General features: G+C 36.6%; 1 protein-coding gene across 1 annotated transcript in view; it reads right to left on the bottom strand.

The window, feature by feature from the left end:
* Positions 1-430: 430 nt before the first annotated feature.
* Positions 431-18,308, bottom strand: part of cpne7 (copine VII) — a 56,641-nt gene continuing 38,763 nt past the window's right edge. Inside the window, exons 12-16 of the mRNA XM_082161321.1 lie at positions 15,535-15,589; positions 13,658-13,709; positions 10,831-10,964; positions 7,945-8,181; positions 431-3,869 (exon numbers count right to left, since the gene is read on the bottom strand). Of these exons, the coding sequence (XP_082017447.1) occupies positions 3,729-3,869; positions 7,945-8,181; positions 10,831-10,964; positions 13,658-13,709; positions 15,535-15,589 (619 nt within the window). The 3' untranslated portion in view covers positions 431-3,728. The remainder of the gene's footprint in view (positions 3,870-7,944; positions 8,182-10,830; positions 10,965-13,657; positions 13,710-15,534; positions 15,590-18,308) is intronic.

Genomic DNA, 18,308 nt, shown 5'->3' with positions numbered 1-18,308 from the left:
ATTGCTTACGCGCATGTGAGTTATCGCGAACTTAAAACATTCAACAGCATATAGATCAAAACTGCCTAACGTTAATAAATGAAATGTTGAACCCATGAAGAGGTACAGGACTGTGAAGCTTTGATGATCTCCTCTATCTATGTTTTGATCATTGTTCGGAATCCGATCTGGATGTAGTCTTTGACCAAAAAAAGGATTTTCTCATCTTTTTGTTAAAAATGTTGCTTTTTTATGTACTTTCTTTTGATGAATTAAATGTTCAAATATTGATACAACAAAATATTCTGGGGGCCATGAAAGTTTTGCGAAAAAGGATAAAGTGGGGAATGTTTTTAACAAATAATTAAATCTGTTATATTACATATTATGACATATTAATGTAAATATGTCTCCACTTGCATCAAATTGACATACCACCGACATACCACCATTCAGTCAAATTATTAAAAGATTTATTAGCCTCGATGCAGAAGTCTAGACTACATGAAGCGGGCTGGTGCAACAGCAGACTCGCTTCCAACAAAATAACACTGAAAGAAATCCGACAGGTACATTTCAACACAGAGGAGTGCATGCAGTAAATCACAGCTTTTGAAAGAGATACTCCCAGTAATGGCACTGACTCAAATCAAAGCATTGTTAAAGCATAGATGAGACTAAATATGTTCAAATGACTCCTCTTCCTCCCTGTGATCCAGCGCCTTTGACAGTAATAACAATACAGTTTAATGAAAATTACGTTTTGGACAGCATGATCTGCCTATCTTTTCAATGATATAATGCTTTCGGATGCAGCTGACTGTCTGTAAGCAGACATAATGTGTTACCTAATAACTCAGAGGTCTGCATGAATATCTAAAGCTGCAATAACCTCAGGCTGCAAGAAAATACCACCAGGATCGTGACCCATGATCCAAACGAATAGTAGAAGGAAACTCATGCTTAACATTTTCCTCTCCTTCTGCTACTACGTGGAAGAGTAGCACCTCCTGAAAAAGAGGGAGCCAACTTGACCCCAGGATACACTGAACATGCAAATGCAGTCCATTTGGAAATGGATTAAAAAGACAAGCAAAGAAAATAAATAAGTATTAATAAAATGCTATGTACAAGACCGCTGCGGAAATTGGAATAGGCTACATGTACAGTTCAAAAAGCCATTTCAGAAACAGCAACATGTTAAGATCTGGCGTCCTTCATTTACATAACCATATCACAATGGAGTGATAATGTTGCAGTTGTGCAATAAGGGCTTCAGAATAGCAGAGAGAAAGAGAGAGAGCAATTCTGATTCTGTGCCCAAAATCCTAAATGACTTTATATATACCCTGTTAATGGATAACTCTAACCACTGATTTGCACTTAAAAAAGAAATGTACATCCATTAAACGCTTTAAAACGATTTTTTTTCTTTTCTTATCTGGAGTCAAAATTCAGTACATTATCATATGCCCGTCTGTTTTGTTGAAGCAACTGACAATGCTGCTAACACAGAGACAGTTTCGCTCTAGTTGTATGAAAAGTTGCAATTCAGTCAATTGAGAGGGCAAGGTATTTTTGTGCTATAGGCAATACTGAATGTCATGATATCTTTTAATGAAGTTATCGCTGTTCACCCAGTTAAGTTCTAGAGTAATATGTAAATATAGCCATCACTCCAAGACAGCAACATAGTGTCGGCTTAGATCCGGCCCATATCTGGTACGCGTGGAATCCACATGTACCAGATGTGGTACATGACACTATGTTGCTGTCTGGGCTGTTTGGTTGTACGTATACAATGTTAGTATTTGAGGTCATGCATGTACCGTAGAACTGTACAGCCATCCATATTAGGCATGGCTATTGTTCGTAGTCAACCTGCTGTAATGTCACGTGTCAGTGTCACTGAAAAGCAGCCAATTCAACAGTAGGCTGCATCTGTGTAAGTGCCACTGCACCCAAACATAAGAATGAAGACAGCACTTTACATGTATTTTTTTTTGCCACTTTTTATATTCACTTTGCCTGCATTTTGAAAATTTCTAATGAAAACATGCTTAACAGCTAAAATGTGTTTCAATGTTGAAATGCTTTGTTTTATGCATTTACCCTTAAGAAAAATAGGTACACTTTATCATACTTTTTTTTTATGTAATGTTTGAGGACACTTAATCACATCTTATTTACAATTAAATGAAAATGTATTATAGTTTTAATTTACATTAAAATCAATTAGTTCAACCTAAGATAGTTTTTGGACCCACTTAAGTAGGACTTAAATACATCTTTATATGTAATTTCGTAATTACTTCTGTTGAAAAGTATAGTGAATTACTATTCAATTATAGTCAATTAAAATATACTTTAATATATGTCATATATTTAAATATATTTATAATAAAGTTGCAATTTAGTACATTCTAAATATATTAACTTTAAAGGTAACTTTTCATAACACGCAACAGTTCAGATTAGAATCAAGCACTTTACATGTGCTTTAGTATGTTAGTGAACACTAAAGCTTTTTAAGAGCACAAAAGATTCAATTAAAAAAGTTATTTAAAGTAAAACTTTTAATTTGATATTACAAAGTGTACTTTTAAAGGTGTATTTAAGTGTGTTAAACATTCATATAAGTGGACTCTCTTTAAGTACACTTAAGTGGCCTTTTTTCATTAATATTTTATCATATTTTTTTTTATATACTTTTAAGATTTGAAGTGCCTATTCAAAACAATAAAGCTCATTTTTTTTCACAAGGGAAGATTTCATTCATAGGTGAAGTGAGTTTACGGCGGGACTATGTGTTTGGCTATCTGTCCTGTATAATCAGGCTGGTTTCATTTTCACCAATCAGACGTGTTTGTTATGGGATGCTAACAGATGCATTCAAGTTAGACATAATAAAATTAAACAGATTTCAAGGGTCTCAAGATACGTTTTTAAAAGGTATTATCCCGAAAAACAAAAAGAATTTACTTGACGTAGCGTCTTAAGAATGCTCATGGCGTAAGATGCTTAAAAAACAGCATGTCTGCATGTCTATGGCTGTTGCACCGGTACTTTAAAGGCGATGGATTTGAAAACACAGGTTTTCCAAGTGGGTTTCACCGTGCAAATAGTCAAACAGCGCTCTGTCAGCATGCTAATTAAAGCACCGCCGCTAAAATATTTAAACGTTGACCTGACTGACAAGTCAGTTGATGACCATTCTCACACCCATTATCTTTACATAAAAATGATCATGATTTTAGCTATGAAATATGCATATGTTTCCAGCGAAACCAAAGCGAACTCTTTCAGTCAATGTACATGCAATTATGTATAGAATAATTCTTCATATTACATTGTACGATTGTGGCCGGTTCTGTTCCAGTTCTCCAGGAGTCCAGAAATGAAAGGAGCCCACAGGCAGTGAGAGCAAAGTCTTGGAAAGCTCTTAAGGGCGTACAAAACAGCAGAATGCAGAAGTGGCCTTGTGCAGTTGAAAAGAGTCAGCGGGGATCAGAAGGCCTGTGGTGCTGATGGGAATTCAATGTACTCCAGTTTGCATGCTGAGGGGGCAGTCATGATGTCAAGGGTAAGATCGGCCACCAAGATCCATACCGTCAGTCGTGTGTAAACACCTTATGAATGAACAAAATGTAGTCAATGTACTGTGTGTTGTGGCAGAGCAGCCCTGTCCCAGCTCTCACTCTCTTTGCTGGACCGTTGAGGAGTAAAGGGCTTGTCCGGAGGTTTGAGTGTTATTCAGGTGTGTTGGCGATGGAGTTGGGGTTTGAATTCATCACTGGGTTTATGGGTGGTATGGCCTTGTGACTGAAGTACTCCACTACCTGTTTAGGCACCTCCGCTAGGACACACTTTGCCAGTGCAGCTGGTGAAGCCTGCAAAAGTTACACTTTTATTGGCCTCAGTGAGAGGGAAAAACATTAACAATAGTGAAAAAGACCAAATCAACCACATTCATGTTAAATTGTGTCCAAACAAAGGGATAAGGAAAGTACAAATTGCGATTTAAATTGTTTGGTGGAGAGCCAAGCAGCAGGCTGGTGAGAGTATTTACACATTTTTAATCCTCGCTTCTCTAAAATTGTTTTTTTTTGTTTTTTGTTTTTTTCTGGGTATTTACATGCGTGGAGGGAACAAACCCGCTCTTGTGGAGAAAACTGTGGAGCTCTAAGAGATATTTCTGCAACACTGGCATATGCTGGTTCGCCTCGCTGCCTGCATCATTCACCAAAGCACCATATCATTTATGCAAGGCATCCGTTGCTCCTTTTAGTTTTCAAATCTTAAGGCCATGAAAAATATTACAATGTATTACAATTTGTCTGTGAAGGCCTTAAAATTCAGACAGACTATAATTTTATAACTATAATTTTATTGGTCACATTTTGTATTAGGTTTCTTTAACTACTATGTACTTACATACAAAAATTGTGTTCATGTTATATTGCAAAACACGACTACACTTTATTTTGAGGTGTCCTTGTTACAGTGTAATAGTACAATAAGCTACTGAGTAATATTATTATGAAAACATATACTTACTATAGGGTTAGGCTTAGGGTTTGGTTTAATGGTTTAATCTTGACTTTATTTCTCAGAATATGCAACATTACATCTCATACTTGCACATTTAATTTCACCGGCCACTTTCTTAGGTACACCTGTTCAACTGCTCATTATCGCAAATATCTAATCAGCCAATCACATGACAGCAACTCCATGTATTTAGGCATGTAGACATGATCAAGATGATCTGCTGAAGATCAAACTGAGCATCAGAATGGAAAAGAAATGTGATTTAAGTGACTTTGAACGTAGCAGGGTTGTTGGTGCCAGACGGGCTGGTCTGAGTATTACAGAAAATGCTGATCTACTGGGATTTTCAAGCACAACCATCTCTAGGGTTTACAGAGAATGGTCAGAAAAAGAGACAACATCCAGTGAGCGGCAGTTCTAAGGGTGTAAATGCCTTGTTGATGCCAGAGGTCAGAGGAGAATGACCAGAATGGTTCCCGCTGATAGAAAGGCATCAGTAACTCAAGTAAACACTTGTTACAACCGAGATCTGCAGAAGAGCATCTCTGAATGTTCAACACGTCAAACCTTGAAGCAGAAGAGCATCTCTGAACACTCAACACGTCAAACCGTAAAGCAGAAGAGCATCTCTGAACGTTTAACACGTCAAACCTTAAAGCAGAAGAGCATCTCTGAACGCTCAACACGTCAAACCTTGAAGCAGAAGAGCATCTCTGAACGCTCAACACGTCAAACCTTGAAGCAGAAGAGCATCTCCGAACGTTCAACACGTCAAACCTTGAAGCAGAAGAGCATCTCTGAACGTTCAACACGTCAAACCTTAAAGCAGAAGAGCATCTGTGAACGTTCAACACGTCAAACCTTAAAGCAGAAGAGCATCTCTGAACGTTCAACACGTCAAACCTTAAAGCAGAAGAGCATCTGTGAACGTTCAACACGTCAAACCTTAAAGCAGAAGAGCATCTCTGAACGTTCAACACGTCAAACCTTAAAGCAGAAGAGCATCTCTGAACGTTCAACACGTCAAACCTTAAAGCAGAAGAGCATCTCTGAACGCTCAACGCGTCAAACTTTGAAACAGAAGAGCATCTCTGAATGCTCAACACGTCAAACCTTGAAGCAGAAGAGCATCTCTGAACGTTCAACACTTCAAACCTTAAAGCAGAAGAGCATCTGTGAACGTTCAACACGTCAAACCTTTAAGCAGAAGAGCATCTCTGAACGTTCAACACGTCAAACCTTAAAGCAGAAGAGCATCTCTGAACGCTCAACACGTCAAACTTTGAAGCAGAAGAGCATCTCTGAACGCTCAACACGTCAAACCTTAAAGCAGAAGAGCATCTCTGAATGCTCAACACGTCAAACCTTGAAGCAGAAGAGCCTCCCTGAACGCTCAATACGTCAAACCTTGAAGCAGAAGAGCATCTCTGAACGTTCAACACATCAAACCTTAAAGCAGAAGAGCATCTCTGAACGTTCAACACGTCAAACCTTAAAGCAGAAGAGCATCTCTGAACGCTCAACACGTCAAACCTTGAAGCAGAAGAGCATCTCTGAACGCTCAACACGTCAAACCTTGAAGCAGAAGAGCATCTCTGAACGCTCAACACGTCAAACCTTGAAGCAGAAGAGCATCTCTGAACGTTCAACACGTCAAACCTTGAAGCAGAAGAGCATCTCTGAACGCTCAACACGTCAAACCTTAAAGCAGAAGAGCATCTCTGAACGCTCAACACGTCAAACCTTAAAGCAGAAGAGCATCTCTGAACGCTCAACACGTCAAACCTTAAAGCAGAAGAGCATCTCTGAACGCTCAACACATCAAACCTTGAAGCAGAAGAGCATCTCTGAACGCTCAACACGTCAAACCTTGAAGCAGAAGAGCATCTCTGAACGCTCAACACGTCAAACCTTGAAGCAGAAGAGCATCTCTGAACGCTCAACACGTCAAACCTTGAAGCAGAAGAGCATCTCTGAACGCTCAACACGTCAAACCTTAAAGCAGAAGAGTATCTCTGAACGTTCAACACGTCAAACCTTGAAGCAGAAGAGCATCTCTGAACGCTCAACACGTCAAACCTTAAAGCAGAAGAGCATCTCTGAACGCTCAACACGTCAAACCTTAAAGCAGAAGAGCATCTCTGAACGCTCAACACGTCAAACCTTAAAGCAGAAGAGCATCTCTGAACGCTCAACACATCAAACCTTGAAGCAGAAGAGCATCTCTGAACGTTCAACACGTCAAACCTTGAAGCAGAAGAGCATCTCTGAACGCTCAACACATCAAACCTTGAAGCAGAAGAGCATCTCTGAACGCTCAACACATCAAACCTTGAAGCAGAAGAGCTACAGCAGCAGAAGACACACCGGTGACACTCCTGTGAGATAAGAACAGGAAACTGAGGCTACAATTCACATGGGAAACTGGACAATAGAAGATTGGAAATACGTTGCCTGGTCTGATGAGTCTTGATTTTTTGCTGCGACATTCAGATGGTCAGGTCAGAATTTGGCATAAACAACATGAAAGCATGGATCCATCCTGCCTTGTCTCAACGGTTCAGGCTGCTGGTGCTGTAATGGTGTAGAGGAGATTTTCTTGGCACACTTTGGGCCTCTTAGTACCAATAGAGCATCTTTTCAACACCTCAGCCTACATCAGTATTACTGCAGACCACAGTGTTCCCATCTTCTGATGGCTACTTCCAGCAGCATTATGTGCCATGTCACGAAGCTCAAATCATCTCAAACTAGTTTGTTGAACATGACAGTGAGTTCATTATACTAAAATGGCCTCCAAACTCACCAGATCTCAATCTAATAGAGCACCTTTGGGATGTGTTGGAACGAGAGATTCACATCATGGATGTGCAGCCGACAAATCTGCAGAAACTGCGTGATGATATCAGGTAACCGTGGACCAAAATCTCCCATGAGGAATGTTTCCAGCAGCTTGTTGAATCTATGCCACAAAGAATTAAAGCAGTTCTGAAGGCAAAGGGGGGTTCAACCCGGTACTACCATGGTGAACCTAATATAGTGGCCAGTGAGTGTACAGTATATCTCAGTGTGATTTCTTATTTTTCTTATTATTATTTTTCTTTAATATATTTTACTCTGAGGTGGAAACAGTCTTGATTATTTAACAAAGACTTTTGAAAGGGTGAGGATTAAAATAACTGCTACTTAGCTTGATATGTTTTTTGTTTTTCATTACAAACATTTAAAAATTCTATTACAATTTTGTTTAGTTTTTTCTTGTTTAGTTTTTTTTTTAAGAAAGATTTTTACAATTTTAAGTTTAATTCTGTATATACACAGATACCCTCTTTCTAAGATGCAGGATCTACAGGAGATATAGGATCTACATTAACACATGTATTTGCAAATTCCCAGTGACTAACAAAAACTGACCGTTTTAAAGTCTCTGAAGGGCACAAACTGGACGATGTCCCTCAAGACGGGTTCCCCTTTGGGTGAGCGCAGGACTCCATCATCTCCATCGAGGATCTGCATGTCTGTGAAGTCGGCGTTTCCCACTCCCACTATGATGATGGACATAGGCTGGTAGGAGGCCCGAACAATGGCCTCCCGTGTATCGGCCATGTCTGTTACCACCCCGTCTGTGAGGATCAGCAGGATATGATATAGCTGGCAGAGAAAAGGTTTGTTATCAGGCATTTTGTTTCATTTTTACTATGCACTGTTATAAACATGTCTTGAGCTCATCCACTAAGCACCTAATTTCAATGAAAAATGAAAAAATGAAAATTCTGTAATCATTTACTGAGCCCCATGTTGTTCTTAACCTGTATTGTGTTTTCAGTGGAACAAAAAAAATAATTTTGTGGATTTTTTGCCCCCCAAAAAGTGCAAAAAAAATCTATCAAATTCTTCTTATGTTGAAAAGAAGGAAAAAACAAACAGAGTTTGGGTTTAGAAAAACATGAGGGTGAGTAAATAAAAACAGAATTTTAATTTATAGGTGAACTGTTCCTTTAAATGCCTTGATAGTAATGAACAGAATATTAGATACATTCTAAAATAGGCAGTCACTAGGCTAAAATTGGCAATTCTTACTGGCCTGAACATCCCAGGTGTCCGGCCAACATTAAACATGCAAAGTCTACAGTTTGAATGAATGGCCTGGTTTCTGAACATTGATCTCACTGAGCTCATTTACTGTAAAACGATCACTTTTGGGGAAGGGGTTATCAAGTTTAATAATAGATGAAGATCATCACAAGGACATAGTGTGTAGAAGACAGCAATGCATAGGAAATTGCTAAGCTTGAGGGCAAATATTTGACCCGAAACCATTAAATGCCATGTTAAGTGACTTAATATAATTCTAAATTGATTGTAGCTGCGGTAATTACCAAAACAGCCCTCAAGATAATCAGCTAAAAGGTTTTATTTGGACCATGACTAAATTTCTAAGGTTATGTGCACAAACCAATGACAGGGGGAACAAAAGGATAGTCAGAGGCAAATTCATTAAACCACTTTAGACCTGCATTTCAGAGTAAAATCCTGTTTTTTTATTCACATTTCAACTATACTCCAGAAACTGAATGATTTTCACCTGCATATTTCATTGTGAATATTTACCTTTTTTTTAAATGAACTTCTTCCTCCTTTGAAATGTATTCCTTCCATTGAAAGGAGTCTTTTCAATGCAAATTTGGAAAGGGTAGAAACCATCACTGCTATTTGCATGATGAAATTAACACTGCAATATTATTGCTAAGGACTCAAAGCCAAATACCTCATTTAGAAAGGCACAAATAATGAACTCTAATGAACTAATATTATTGAATAATATAAGCTGAAAATATTCGTTAGACTGATTACCCAACAAGCACATGGATAAATTAGTTTTTTTTAATGACCATCCACAATGGCGAGTGTGTAAAGCCGGTGTGACTAAGGCCTTGTCCACACTAATACATTTTCATTTGAAAACTCATTTTCTCTCCATTTTGGCCCTCCGTCCACACTGAGACGGCGTTTTCATCCTGCGAAAATTGAGCTTTTTGAAAACGCTCTCCCAGTGGATATATCTGAAAAATCTTTGTGGACTGTGAAAACTGAGGTATTCGAAAACGATGATTTAGTCATGTGACGCATATTGCACCCATAGAGCAATGTTTATACTGGTATTTTGCCTGTTATGTGCTATTCACTTTCACACTGTTGCTAAAGATAATGTTATTTTGTCCTCTCTTTATATCACAGTTTTGCGAAGATGACAAAACAATTTACTCGCAATTGCCGTCCTGAGGCAAAACATGAGAGCAGTTGCTCTCGTATAATGGTGACTGAATGCGACCTGGATGCAATGTCTGTTGGGGGAGCATCAAAATAAGTGTTAGCAGATATTAAGCAGACAGTCTCCTAATACTCTAATAACTAGTTGACATGTTGCATGTATATGTAATAAAAACAGTTGCATCTAAAATAGAGTTACAATTGTGTTTACCGTTTAAACCCTGTCCACATCTGGTTTTATCAGAATATGGAAACAGGCAGATAAATATACAGAGAATAGCTACACCGCACACCCTGTTTATTTTAAGGTGTCCGTTTTACAGTGTAATTACACATTTAAGTACTGAGTAATTAATACTTAACTACATGTACTTACTATAGGGTTAGTATTAGGGTTTGGCTGGTTAGTTGCATGCAATTATGCACAATTTATAGTTTTTTATTTTATTTATATTAATATAGTAACTACATGCAATGTGTAACAAGGACACTGTAAAATAAAGTGTTATCCACACCTTTAATTGCTGCCCATAGAAAGCTGGTGGTTAATAAAATTAAGTTTTTAAAAGGATGTTTGTGTACATTTGAGTGATTATGGCACTATAATTCATCAAATAATGAAGATGCATGCATCCAGACAGATGCAGTAAAATACACTTTGACCATTTTAAACTGCCTCACTGGGGACAAAATGGTGTAGAAAATTCACTCAGAAATTGCTAATAAATTTCACAGGTATTTACGACTCGGCAAATAATGCCATTGAAGGAAACATAACATTTTGAAGTAGAGAGACTGGTATTTTCTTGTAAAACGTACTCTAGTCATTTTTGTTTTATCTACAATTTTGAAAAATCATTTTTACAATAATTTTACAGTACTTCCATGTAAATGGCCAATGGCAACACTTTCGTGGGCGTGTTTTCACCATTCCCTGACTGCATGATTCCTTTAAAGATTCCAGTGTTCATTTTTATTGCATTTCACCTTCAGTGCTGTACCATAAACAGACACTTTAAAGATACTCACAGAAGCGTCTTTGATGGGTTCTTTCCCAGCTGCCAGTTTAGCTATTCTGTTGATGATGGGAGCCACATTAGTGGGGCCGTAGAGCTGGATCTTGGGCAGGCAGTTTTGGTAGGCTTCCACGACCCCCTGGATCTCTGATTAGAGAGAGAAGGGGACACGGCTATCACTTCTGTTCTGGAGGCTTATTTGTATTTCTCTCTCGGTCTCTGCGGGTTTCTGAGAGCAGTGCTGAAGTATTGGCAGCAAAAGCAACAGATTTTGAGATCAAATCAGTGGACAGACTGAGTCGGAACTCTTCATCTTTTGCAGAAATGTGAACGGACTGAAGCAAGCCCAAAATTTCCCACAGTCTTCACACATTCTCTTTTGAGTGCTAAAGGATTTTTTCACTCATAAATTAAAATTCGGTTATTATTTACTCACCCTCATGTCGTTCCAAAACCGCATGTCTTTTCTTCTTCCGTGAAACACAAAAGCAAAAATGCTGAGCAATATTATGTACGCTCTTTTCCATATTATGAAAGTAACTGGGGTCTGAGTTGTTAATGAGCATTTTAAAAATATATGTGTGAGGAACAGTTTAAAATGATGTAATCCCTGCTAGAAGAACATGGAAGCTGGTTCAGTCAACACTATCTCACGTCCAATTCGTACGAGTGAGTATGAAGTGGCTAATTCGTACGAATTCGTACAATTTGTGTAAACCCTAGTGATAGGTTTAGGGGCGGGGTCAGTAGCCGTGTTTCCATTACCCTTCAAATTGCGCAAATAGAAATTGCGAATTGAAAATACGGCCAATGGAAACACGTCAATTTTACAAAAACTCCCATTTATCGCAAAAAGTTTTTGCGCTCGCATGAGGTGGTTTTTCAGGCAATTCGAAAAAGAAATATTTCGCAAAACTGCAATGGAAACAGTTTTTGCGCATTTACAGGTCACCTGCGAAGATGACGCGATGTGTTTGGACAGAATACGAGACAGAGTTCTTTGTTAAATTCATATAAGACAAAATAATTACAGGAATAATGGATTCTATACCTCAAATAAATGCTCACAATCAAGACCTCGAAGCAGATATGAGGGAGAAACACCCATAAACTCCTCATATGTGCCGCTCACAAGTATAATAAGGGTCGTTCCTTACCATTAATGCTTGGAAAACACACATACATCTCCTTCAATTAATAATAATGGCTAGTGCACTGGCTGGGATATACATAATCCTACCAACATCCGTTGCCATGGTTTCTGGAAAGATTTTACTTATCGCGAGAGGAAAAAATTTAGTTTTAGTCGCATAACATCGGTTAATGGAAACGCCGTCATTTCGCATTAGTTTTTTGTCGACATCTAGAAAAAAATGCAAAAAAAATTTGTGCAAATCTGTAATGGAAACGCGCCTAGTGATAGGTCACTAATTCGTACGAATTCGTATGAATTAGCCACCTCGTAAAATACGTATGAATTGCCGTGAGACTGGGTTGGTTCAGTCCAGTCATCAGCTGGACATTAGTTGGTCCAAAAACCAGCTTAACCACCTTGAGCTGGTATGACCAACTGCTTTGTTGCTGGCCCAAGATCATCTACCATGACTAGCTTAGACTAACTAGAAACCAGCTACCAGCTTCCAAACAAAGTTAGCAGCTTAAAGTTAAAGTATGTAATACATGTTAATGACACATAGCAACACTGCTAAAAGTATTCCTAATATGTGACCCTGGGTCTCAAAACTCATAAGTCGCACGGGTATATTTGTGGCAATAGCCAACAATACATTTTATGGGTCAAAATTATCGATTTTTCTTTTCTGCCAAAAATCATTAGGATATTAAGTAAAGATCATGTTCCATGAAGATATTTAGTAAATTTCCTACCGTAAATATATAAAACATTTATTTTTGTGAGTGAATGGAGCACATTCGCGAACATAAATTGCCAACTTTAAAGGCGATTTTCTCAATGTTTAGATTTTTTTGCACCCTCAGATTCCAGATTTTCAGTAGTTGTATCTCGGCCAAATATTATCCTATCCTAACAAACCATACATCAAAAAGCTTATTTATTCAGCTTTCAGATGATGTATAAATCTCAATAAAAAAATAAAAAAATGACCCATGTGACTAGTTTTGTGTTCCAGGGTCACATATTATGTACTTTTACTGAAAGTAGCCTACTTTTACCTTCACAAGCACCCATAGGAGCTGTATTTGTGATGTTTGAGTTGGGAGAGGCGCGAAAGGGGTGTTTGCAAGGTTGTACATTTTTGTAATTCCCAATTGGTACCACTAGTGTTGCAGAAACTACATACTTCACCTTAAAACTAGATTTTCCTGCAATTCCATTGACACTTATGCCTGTTGACAGATTTGCCATGCCATGATTGGTATGGTGCATGACGCAGGTCGGATGTCAATGACAATCGGGTCACGTCACATTGCCGTCACTATAACACTGAGATCAAACTTACTCAGCCTTAAAGGCACGTAATGTTTGAATGGATGGTGACAGCAGAGGGAAAGATTTTCTTGTTCCTCACACAAAGATGGCATCAGATGGATTCAGGAGAAAGTCGTGCACAAGTCATATGGGACCACTTTTATGAAATGTTTGAAGTGCCTTATTGAAAAGAATGGCCATTCCTCAACATTTCTCCTTTTGTGTTCCACGGAAGACAGAAAGTCATATAAAGTCGGAAACGTCAATGAGGGGATTTGTGACTGAACTTTTCCTATAACTGTGACAATAGCTTCAGAAACATCACATCAGGGTGTCTCTGTTCAGCTCCCATGAGATACTCACTAAAATGCAAATTGCCTGTCACTCTTACCTTCGCATTCATCATCCTCCGGGTTGAAATTGATGGCAAAGTCATGAGACACCTGTAGTTTGGAGAAGAAAAACAAACAGAAAGGTTTAGCGTGCTTGTACACACCTGGTTTCTGGTTAAAAACTGTATTTCTGCTGTTAAAAGATAGCAATAAATAAAGCAATGCTTGTTGGTCTCATTTGCATGTTTCTAAGAAGAATACTTTCTGCAACACTATGCATGAAATGACCTGATGATGATGATGCTAAAACAAAATAGCATCCTCCCTACAGATTTTCCATTGTAATCAACAACCACTGTGAAACCCCTCTAGTACTTAGCACAAATTTCATTGAAATTGAATTTCTTTTGTTGACAACAACATTCTGAATATAACTATTATTGTTACATTTCTTTGAAAAGGAAATAAGTAGTGGATTGCAATCTGCCTGAACAAACAGACCATAAAATGAAATCCTGTGATAGTTTAGGGGAAGACTTTACAAGCTGTTATTATTCTGATTTGATATTGTTCTGTGAGAATAACCAATTTTTACTGTAAAGGTTGGTATTTCATGAGAGAGAGAGTCTGTAAATAAAAATAAAAATGGTAATGACTTACAACTTGTGAGATAAAGGTTGTGGCCTACACTGATAATGGTAGATACTTCCACATTTACAAACTATACACCAACTTTGTGAAAAAGAATTGTATTTGTATTGAGTGTGCACTTGCAGTGTTGCAGATAATATAATATTAATGAAATAAAAGGCCATGGACTATGTTTCTTAACACAATTAAGTACACTTTTGATCATGTCAAATTAAAAACATTTTAAATCATTATGTTTTATAATCATTTGCCATGCTTTAAAGAAGTGCACTTATTTTGATGCGTTGACTAACAAACTAAAGAATAAGCAAAGGACTTAATTATTTAGTCTATTTCTAGAGTGTTCTTTTATATTACATTAAAGTAATTATATTTTAAATGTACAAAAATTGCGGTTACACTTTATTTTAAGGTGACGTAGTTTCATTGTACTTACATGAGTACAATGTACTTATTAACATACTTAAATAAGCACTGACTTTAACTACATGTACTTACTATAGAGTTAAGGTTAGGGTTTGGTTTAGGGTTAGTTACTTGTAATTATGCATAATTTACTGTTATTACTATAGTAACTACATGTAGTAACGTGTAACGTCGTCACCTTAAAATAAAGTGTTACCAAAATTATAACTTCATCATCATTACAAATGTGTGAAATTACAAATACATTTAAATACATGACATACAAGTTTCAATAGAAATTACATCAAAGTATATTTTAGTTTACCTTAATTTCTTTCAGCATTTTAACCAAATATACAAAAATAATTACGAAATTAAATTTTTAGGTGTACTTCAGTCCTACTCAAGTGTTTTAAAAAAGCACTCTTAAGCATTTAATATTATTTCGACTATAATACATTTTTATTTAATTGCAGTTAAGTCTCCAAAATACCTTATATTCAAATCACATTTAAGTATCTTTTAAAGTATATCACTTCTATAATTACTCTTTTTTTAAAGTATGATAAAGTGTATTTTTAACAAGGGGTATTTGTACAAGTTTCTTGTAATTATGCATAATATACTGTTATTACTATAGTAAGTACATTAAACACGTATAAGGACATTGTAAAATAAACCTGGTCAAGAAAGCATACTGTCTTTAAGCTCACTAATGTTATATTGTCTGCAAAGTACAGGTTTTTTTCTTTTTCTTTCAAAATATACTTTCCAGATTTGAAGTACACTATAAATGCACAATCAATGCAATTAAGTGCACTTCTTTTTCACAAGGGACCACATAATATATATACAATATACAAAAAAAATGTCTTTTTACCTCATAATTAGGTGGAATTCTTGCCCCAAAGCCCAAAGCAGAGAATCGTTTGTCACTGTGATCAGATAAAAACATTCATTAGTAAATATTTCATCAAATCACACACAAGGCTTAATTTTAACAAACTCACTAGCTTAACAAGGTTCAAATATCAACACGCCACTCGGGTGAACATGGTGAGATACTGCTATGGGCAGAGGTGTGTGTAAGATCATCGTGTTGAAGGAATGAAAGACTCCAGAGAGAGAGGGGAAGACACAGACTCAGCAGGACAGCAGATTCACACAGCTGGTCACTCGACATGACGAGAGGAAGGGTGTCATGAGGTCACAACCACAGAGCTGAGACATGAGGAACAAGATCACCTCAGGCACACAGCTAGTCTTTCACTCGCTATCAAAGCTAGATGAGGGAGCACCGTTCTGATAGCTGTCACCACTCATGTTGGACAATCAATGACACCTGATTTGAATAAACCCCAGTTGAGCCACGTCTGTGGAGTATGCAACAATTTCATACATTCTCTGGATGAAAAAATAAAATAAAAAGTGAGTGCACAAAACTTTTATCCATAGCTGGCATTCAAAGCAAACAGAATGCAGAATTGCAATCTCTGTATAATACCAGTCTTTAAATGCAAGATATTTTAAGTGTACGTGACGTATACTTGCAATAGTTCCACTTTAGCACAATCAAATATACTTAAGTATATCTTTAGTTGAACTTCAGCACTATATTCAAGTATATTAAGTACAAAATTAGTTGTTCCAATTTAGCAGACTTTAAGTATACCAGTTTTGATACCAAAATAAAAATGTCATGGGTATTTATATTAAGTACATTAATATGTTAATTTATTTGTAGTATACTTGGCATAAAATAAATGTATTAACATTTTGGCATATTTATTTTTCACTAGGGTTTTTGCTTTCAAAGAACTGTAGATAATTGATTGCAGATAATAGAATATTAATAAAATAAAAGGCCAGAGAGTCCACTTTCATGTACGGAAGCTTGTTTCCGCCACAGAATAATAAAAAAAAAAAGGTAATTGCGACTTTTTATCTCACAATTCTGACTTCTTCTTTTTTTTCTCACAATTGCGAGATATAAATTTTTTTATATTTGACTTATGTTTTTTCGCATTATTTTTTATATATATATAATTCATTACATTTATATAGCGCTTTTCTCTGCACTCAAAGCGCTTTACATAGAAGGGGGGAATCTCCTCAACCACCAATTGATAGCAATTGAGTGTTATAAAGTCAGTATTGTGAGATATAAACTCGCAATTCTGAGAAATAAAGTCAGAATTGCAAGATGTAAACTCGCAATTGTGAGATAAAAAGTTGCAATTATATAAAAATAAAAAATTCTGTGGTGGAAACAAGCTTCCATATTCATGTTTCTTAAACTTAAGTACACTTATTTTTAACGCGTTGACTAACATACTAAAGCACATTTAAAGTACTTTATACTTGATTTAACCTTACATTTAAGGTTAATATATCTTAAATGTACTCAATTGCAACTTTATCATTACAAATGAGTAAATACAGATATTTTAAATGTATGACAAGTTTCAATAAAAATTGCATTAAAGTATATTTCAGTTTTAATATAATTTAATATAAATTTAAAGAATAATACATTTTCATGTAATTGCAATTAACATGCAATTAAGTGTCTGAAAACATTACATTCACACTCTTTTTAAAGGTACGCTAAAGTGTACTTCTTTTTCACATGGGTCCATACAGCAGATCTTGTGACTCTGAAGTATGTGGAGCATCAATGCAATCTTACTGAAGAAACATAGAGCAGAACTCTGGACCCGAGTGTGGCTCAGCTGATTCTCCTCACATTTTCATGTTTGCTTGCCTGAAGACATCATGCTGTGACGGCTATTGAGAATGTTTCTGATCTATGAAGAGGAGTACACTAATCTCTAGCATGATGCAATCTGCATCTCCATAATCACATCATAGCTCAAGTTAATGTGAGCTATTGAGCTGTGGCTTGTTTACCATAGTGAAGAAAGGAGAGATTACTGAGATACACCCATGAGAAGACAACACAGAGACGAATGCTACATCTATCCTGACTTACTAAACCCATTGAAGCCCAGCAGACAAATAAAGTTGACAAAGTCTGTGATAACTAGAGATGTTTTAAAACAAATGGCATAAGATTATGACTTTAAAAATAGCTTTGGGTTACATTTTATTTAATTAATTTCCAATTTATGTCCAATGAGCAGGCATGCATGCAAATTTGTGCAAATCAGTTAATATGCAAAAAAGTGTATCAAATCCAGAATATGATTTTTGTGGGTCAAAGAGGCAAATTTGTTCTTCATGAGAAGAGATGGTGTTATATTTCAAGTCAGTAGCTGAAATGGGTCACTATGGGTCATTTAATATTTTTACATTCCTGTTGCTAAGCAACCACAGCACTTATCCATCCCATAATTGAGACATAGCCGCAGAGATGATCTGTATCAGTGTTATTATAGTATTTTATTTTATTTATTTATTCACTTCAGTTAATGTTTATTTTATTTCAGGATTATATATTTTTTATAGCTTTAGTAATAACTGCAGTAATAATCTGCATGCAAAGTTTGCCTACTTTTATACAGTCACACCCGTTTAATAAATTTTAAAGTCCCCCTGTGGTGAAAATCCAGCTTTTAATGTTGTTTATATGTCAATGTGGTGTTTTTAATATGCTTTAAGACAAACCATGTGCAAATTCAGAAGTCGACACCA

Source organism: Leuciscus leuciscus, assembly GCF_965113295.1.
Source record: "Leuciscus leuciscus genome assembly, chromosome: 2".
NCBI lineage: Eukaryota > Metazoa > Chordata > Actinopteri > Cypriniformes > Leuciscidae > Leuciscus > Leuciscus leuciscus.
Note: the sequence above shows the minus strand (reverse complement) of the source record. Positions and strands in the feature narration are given on the sequence as shown.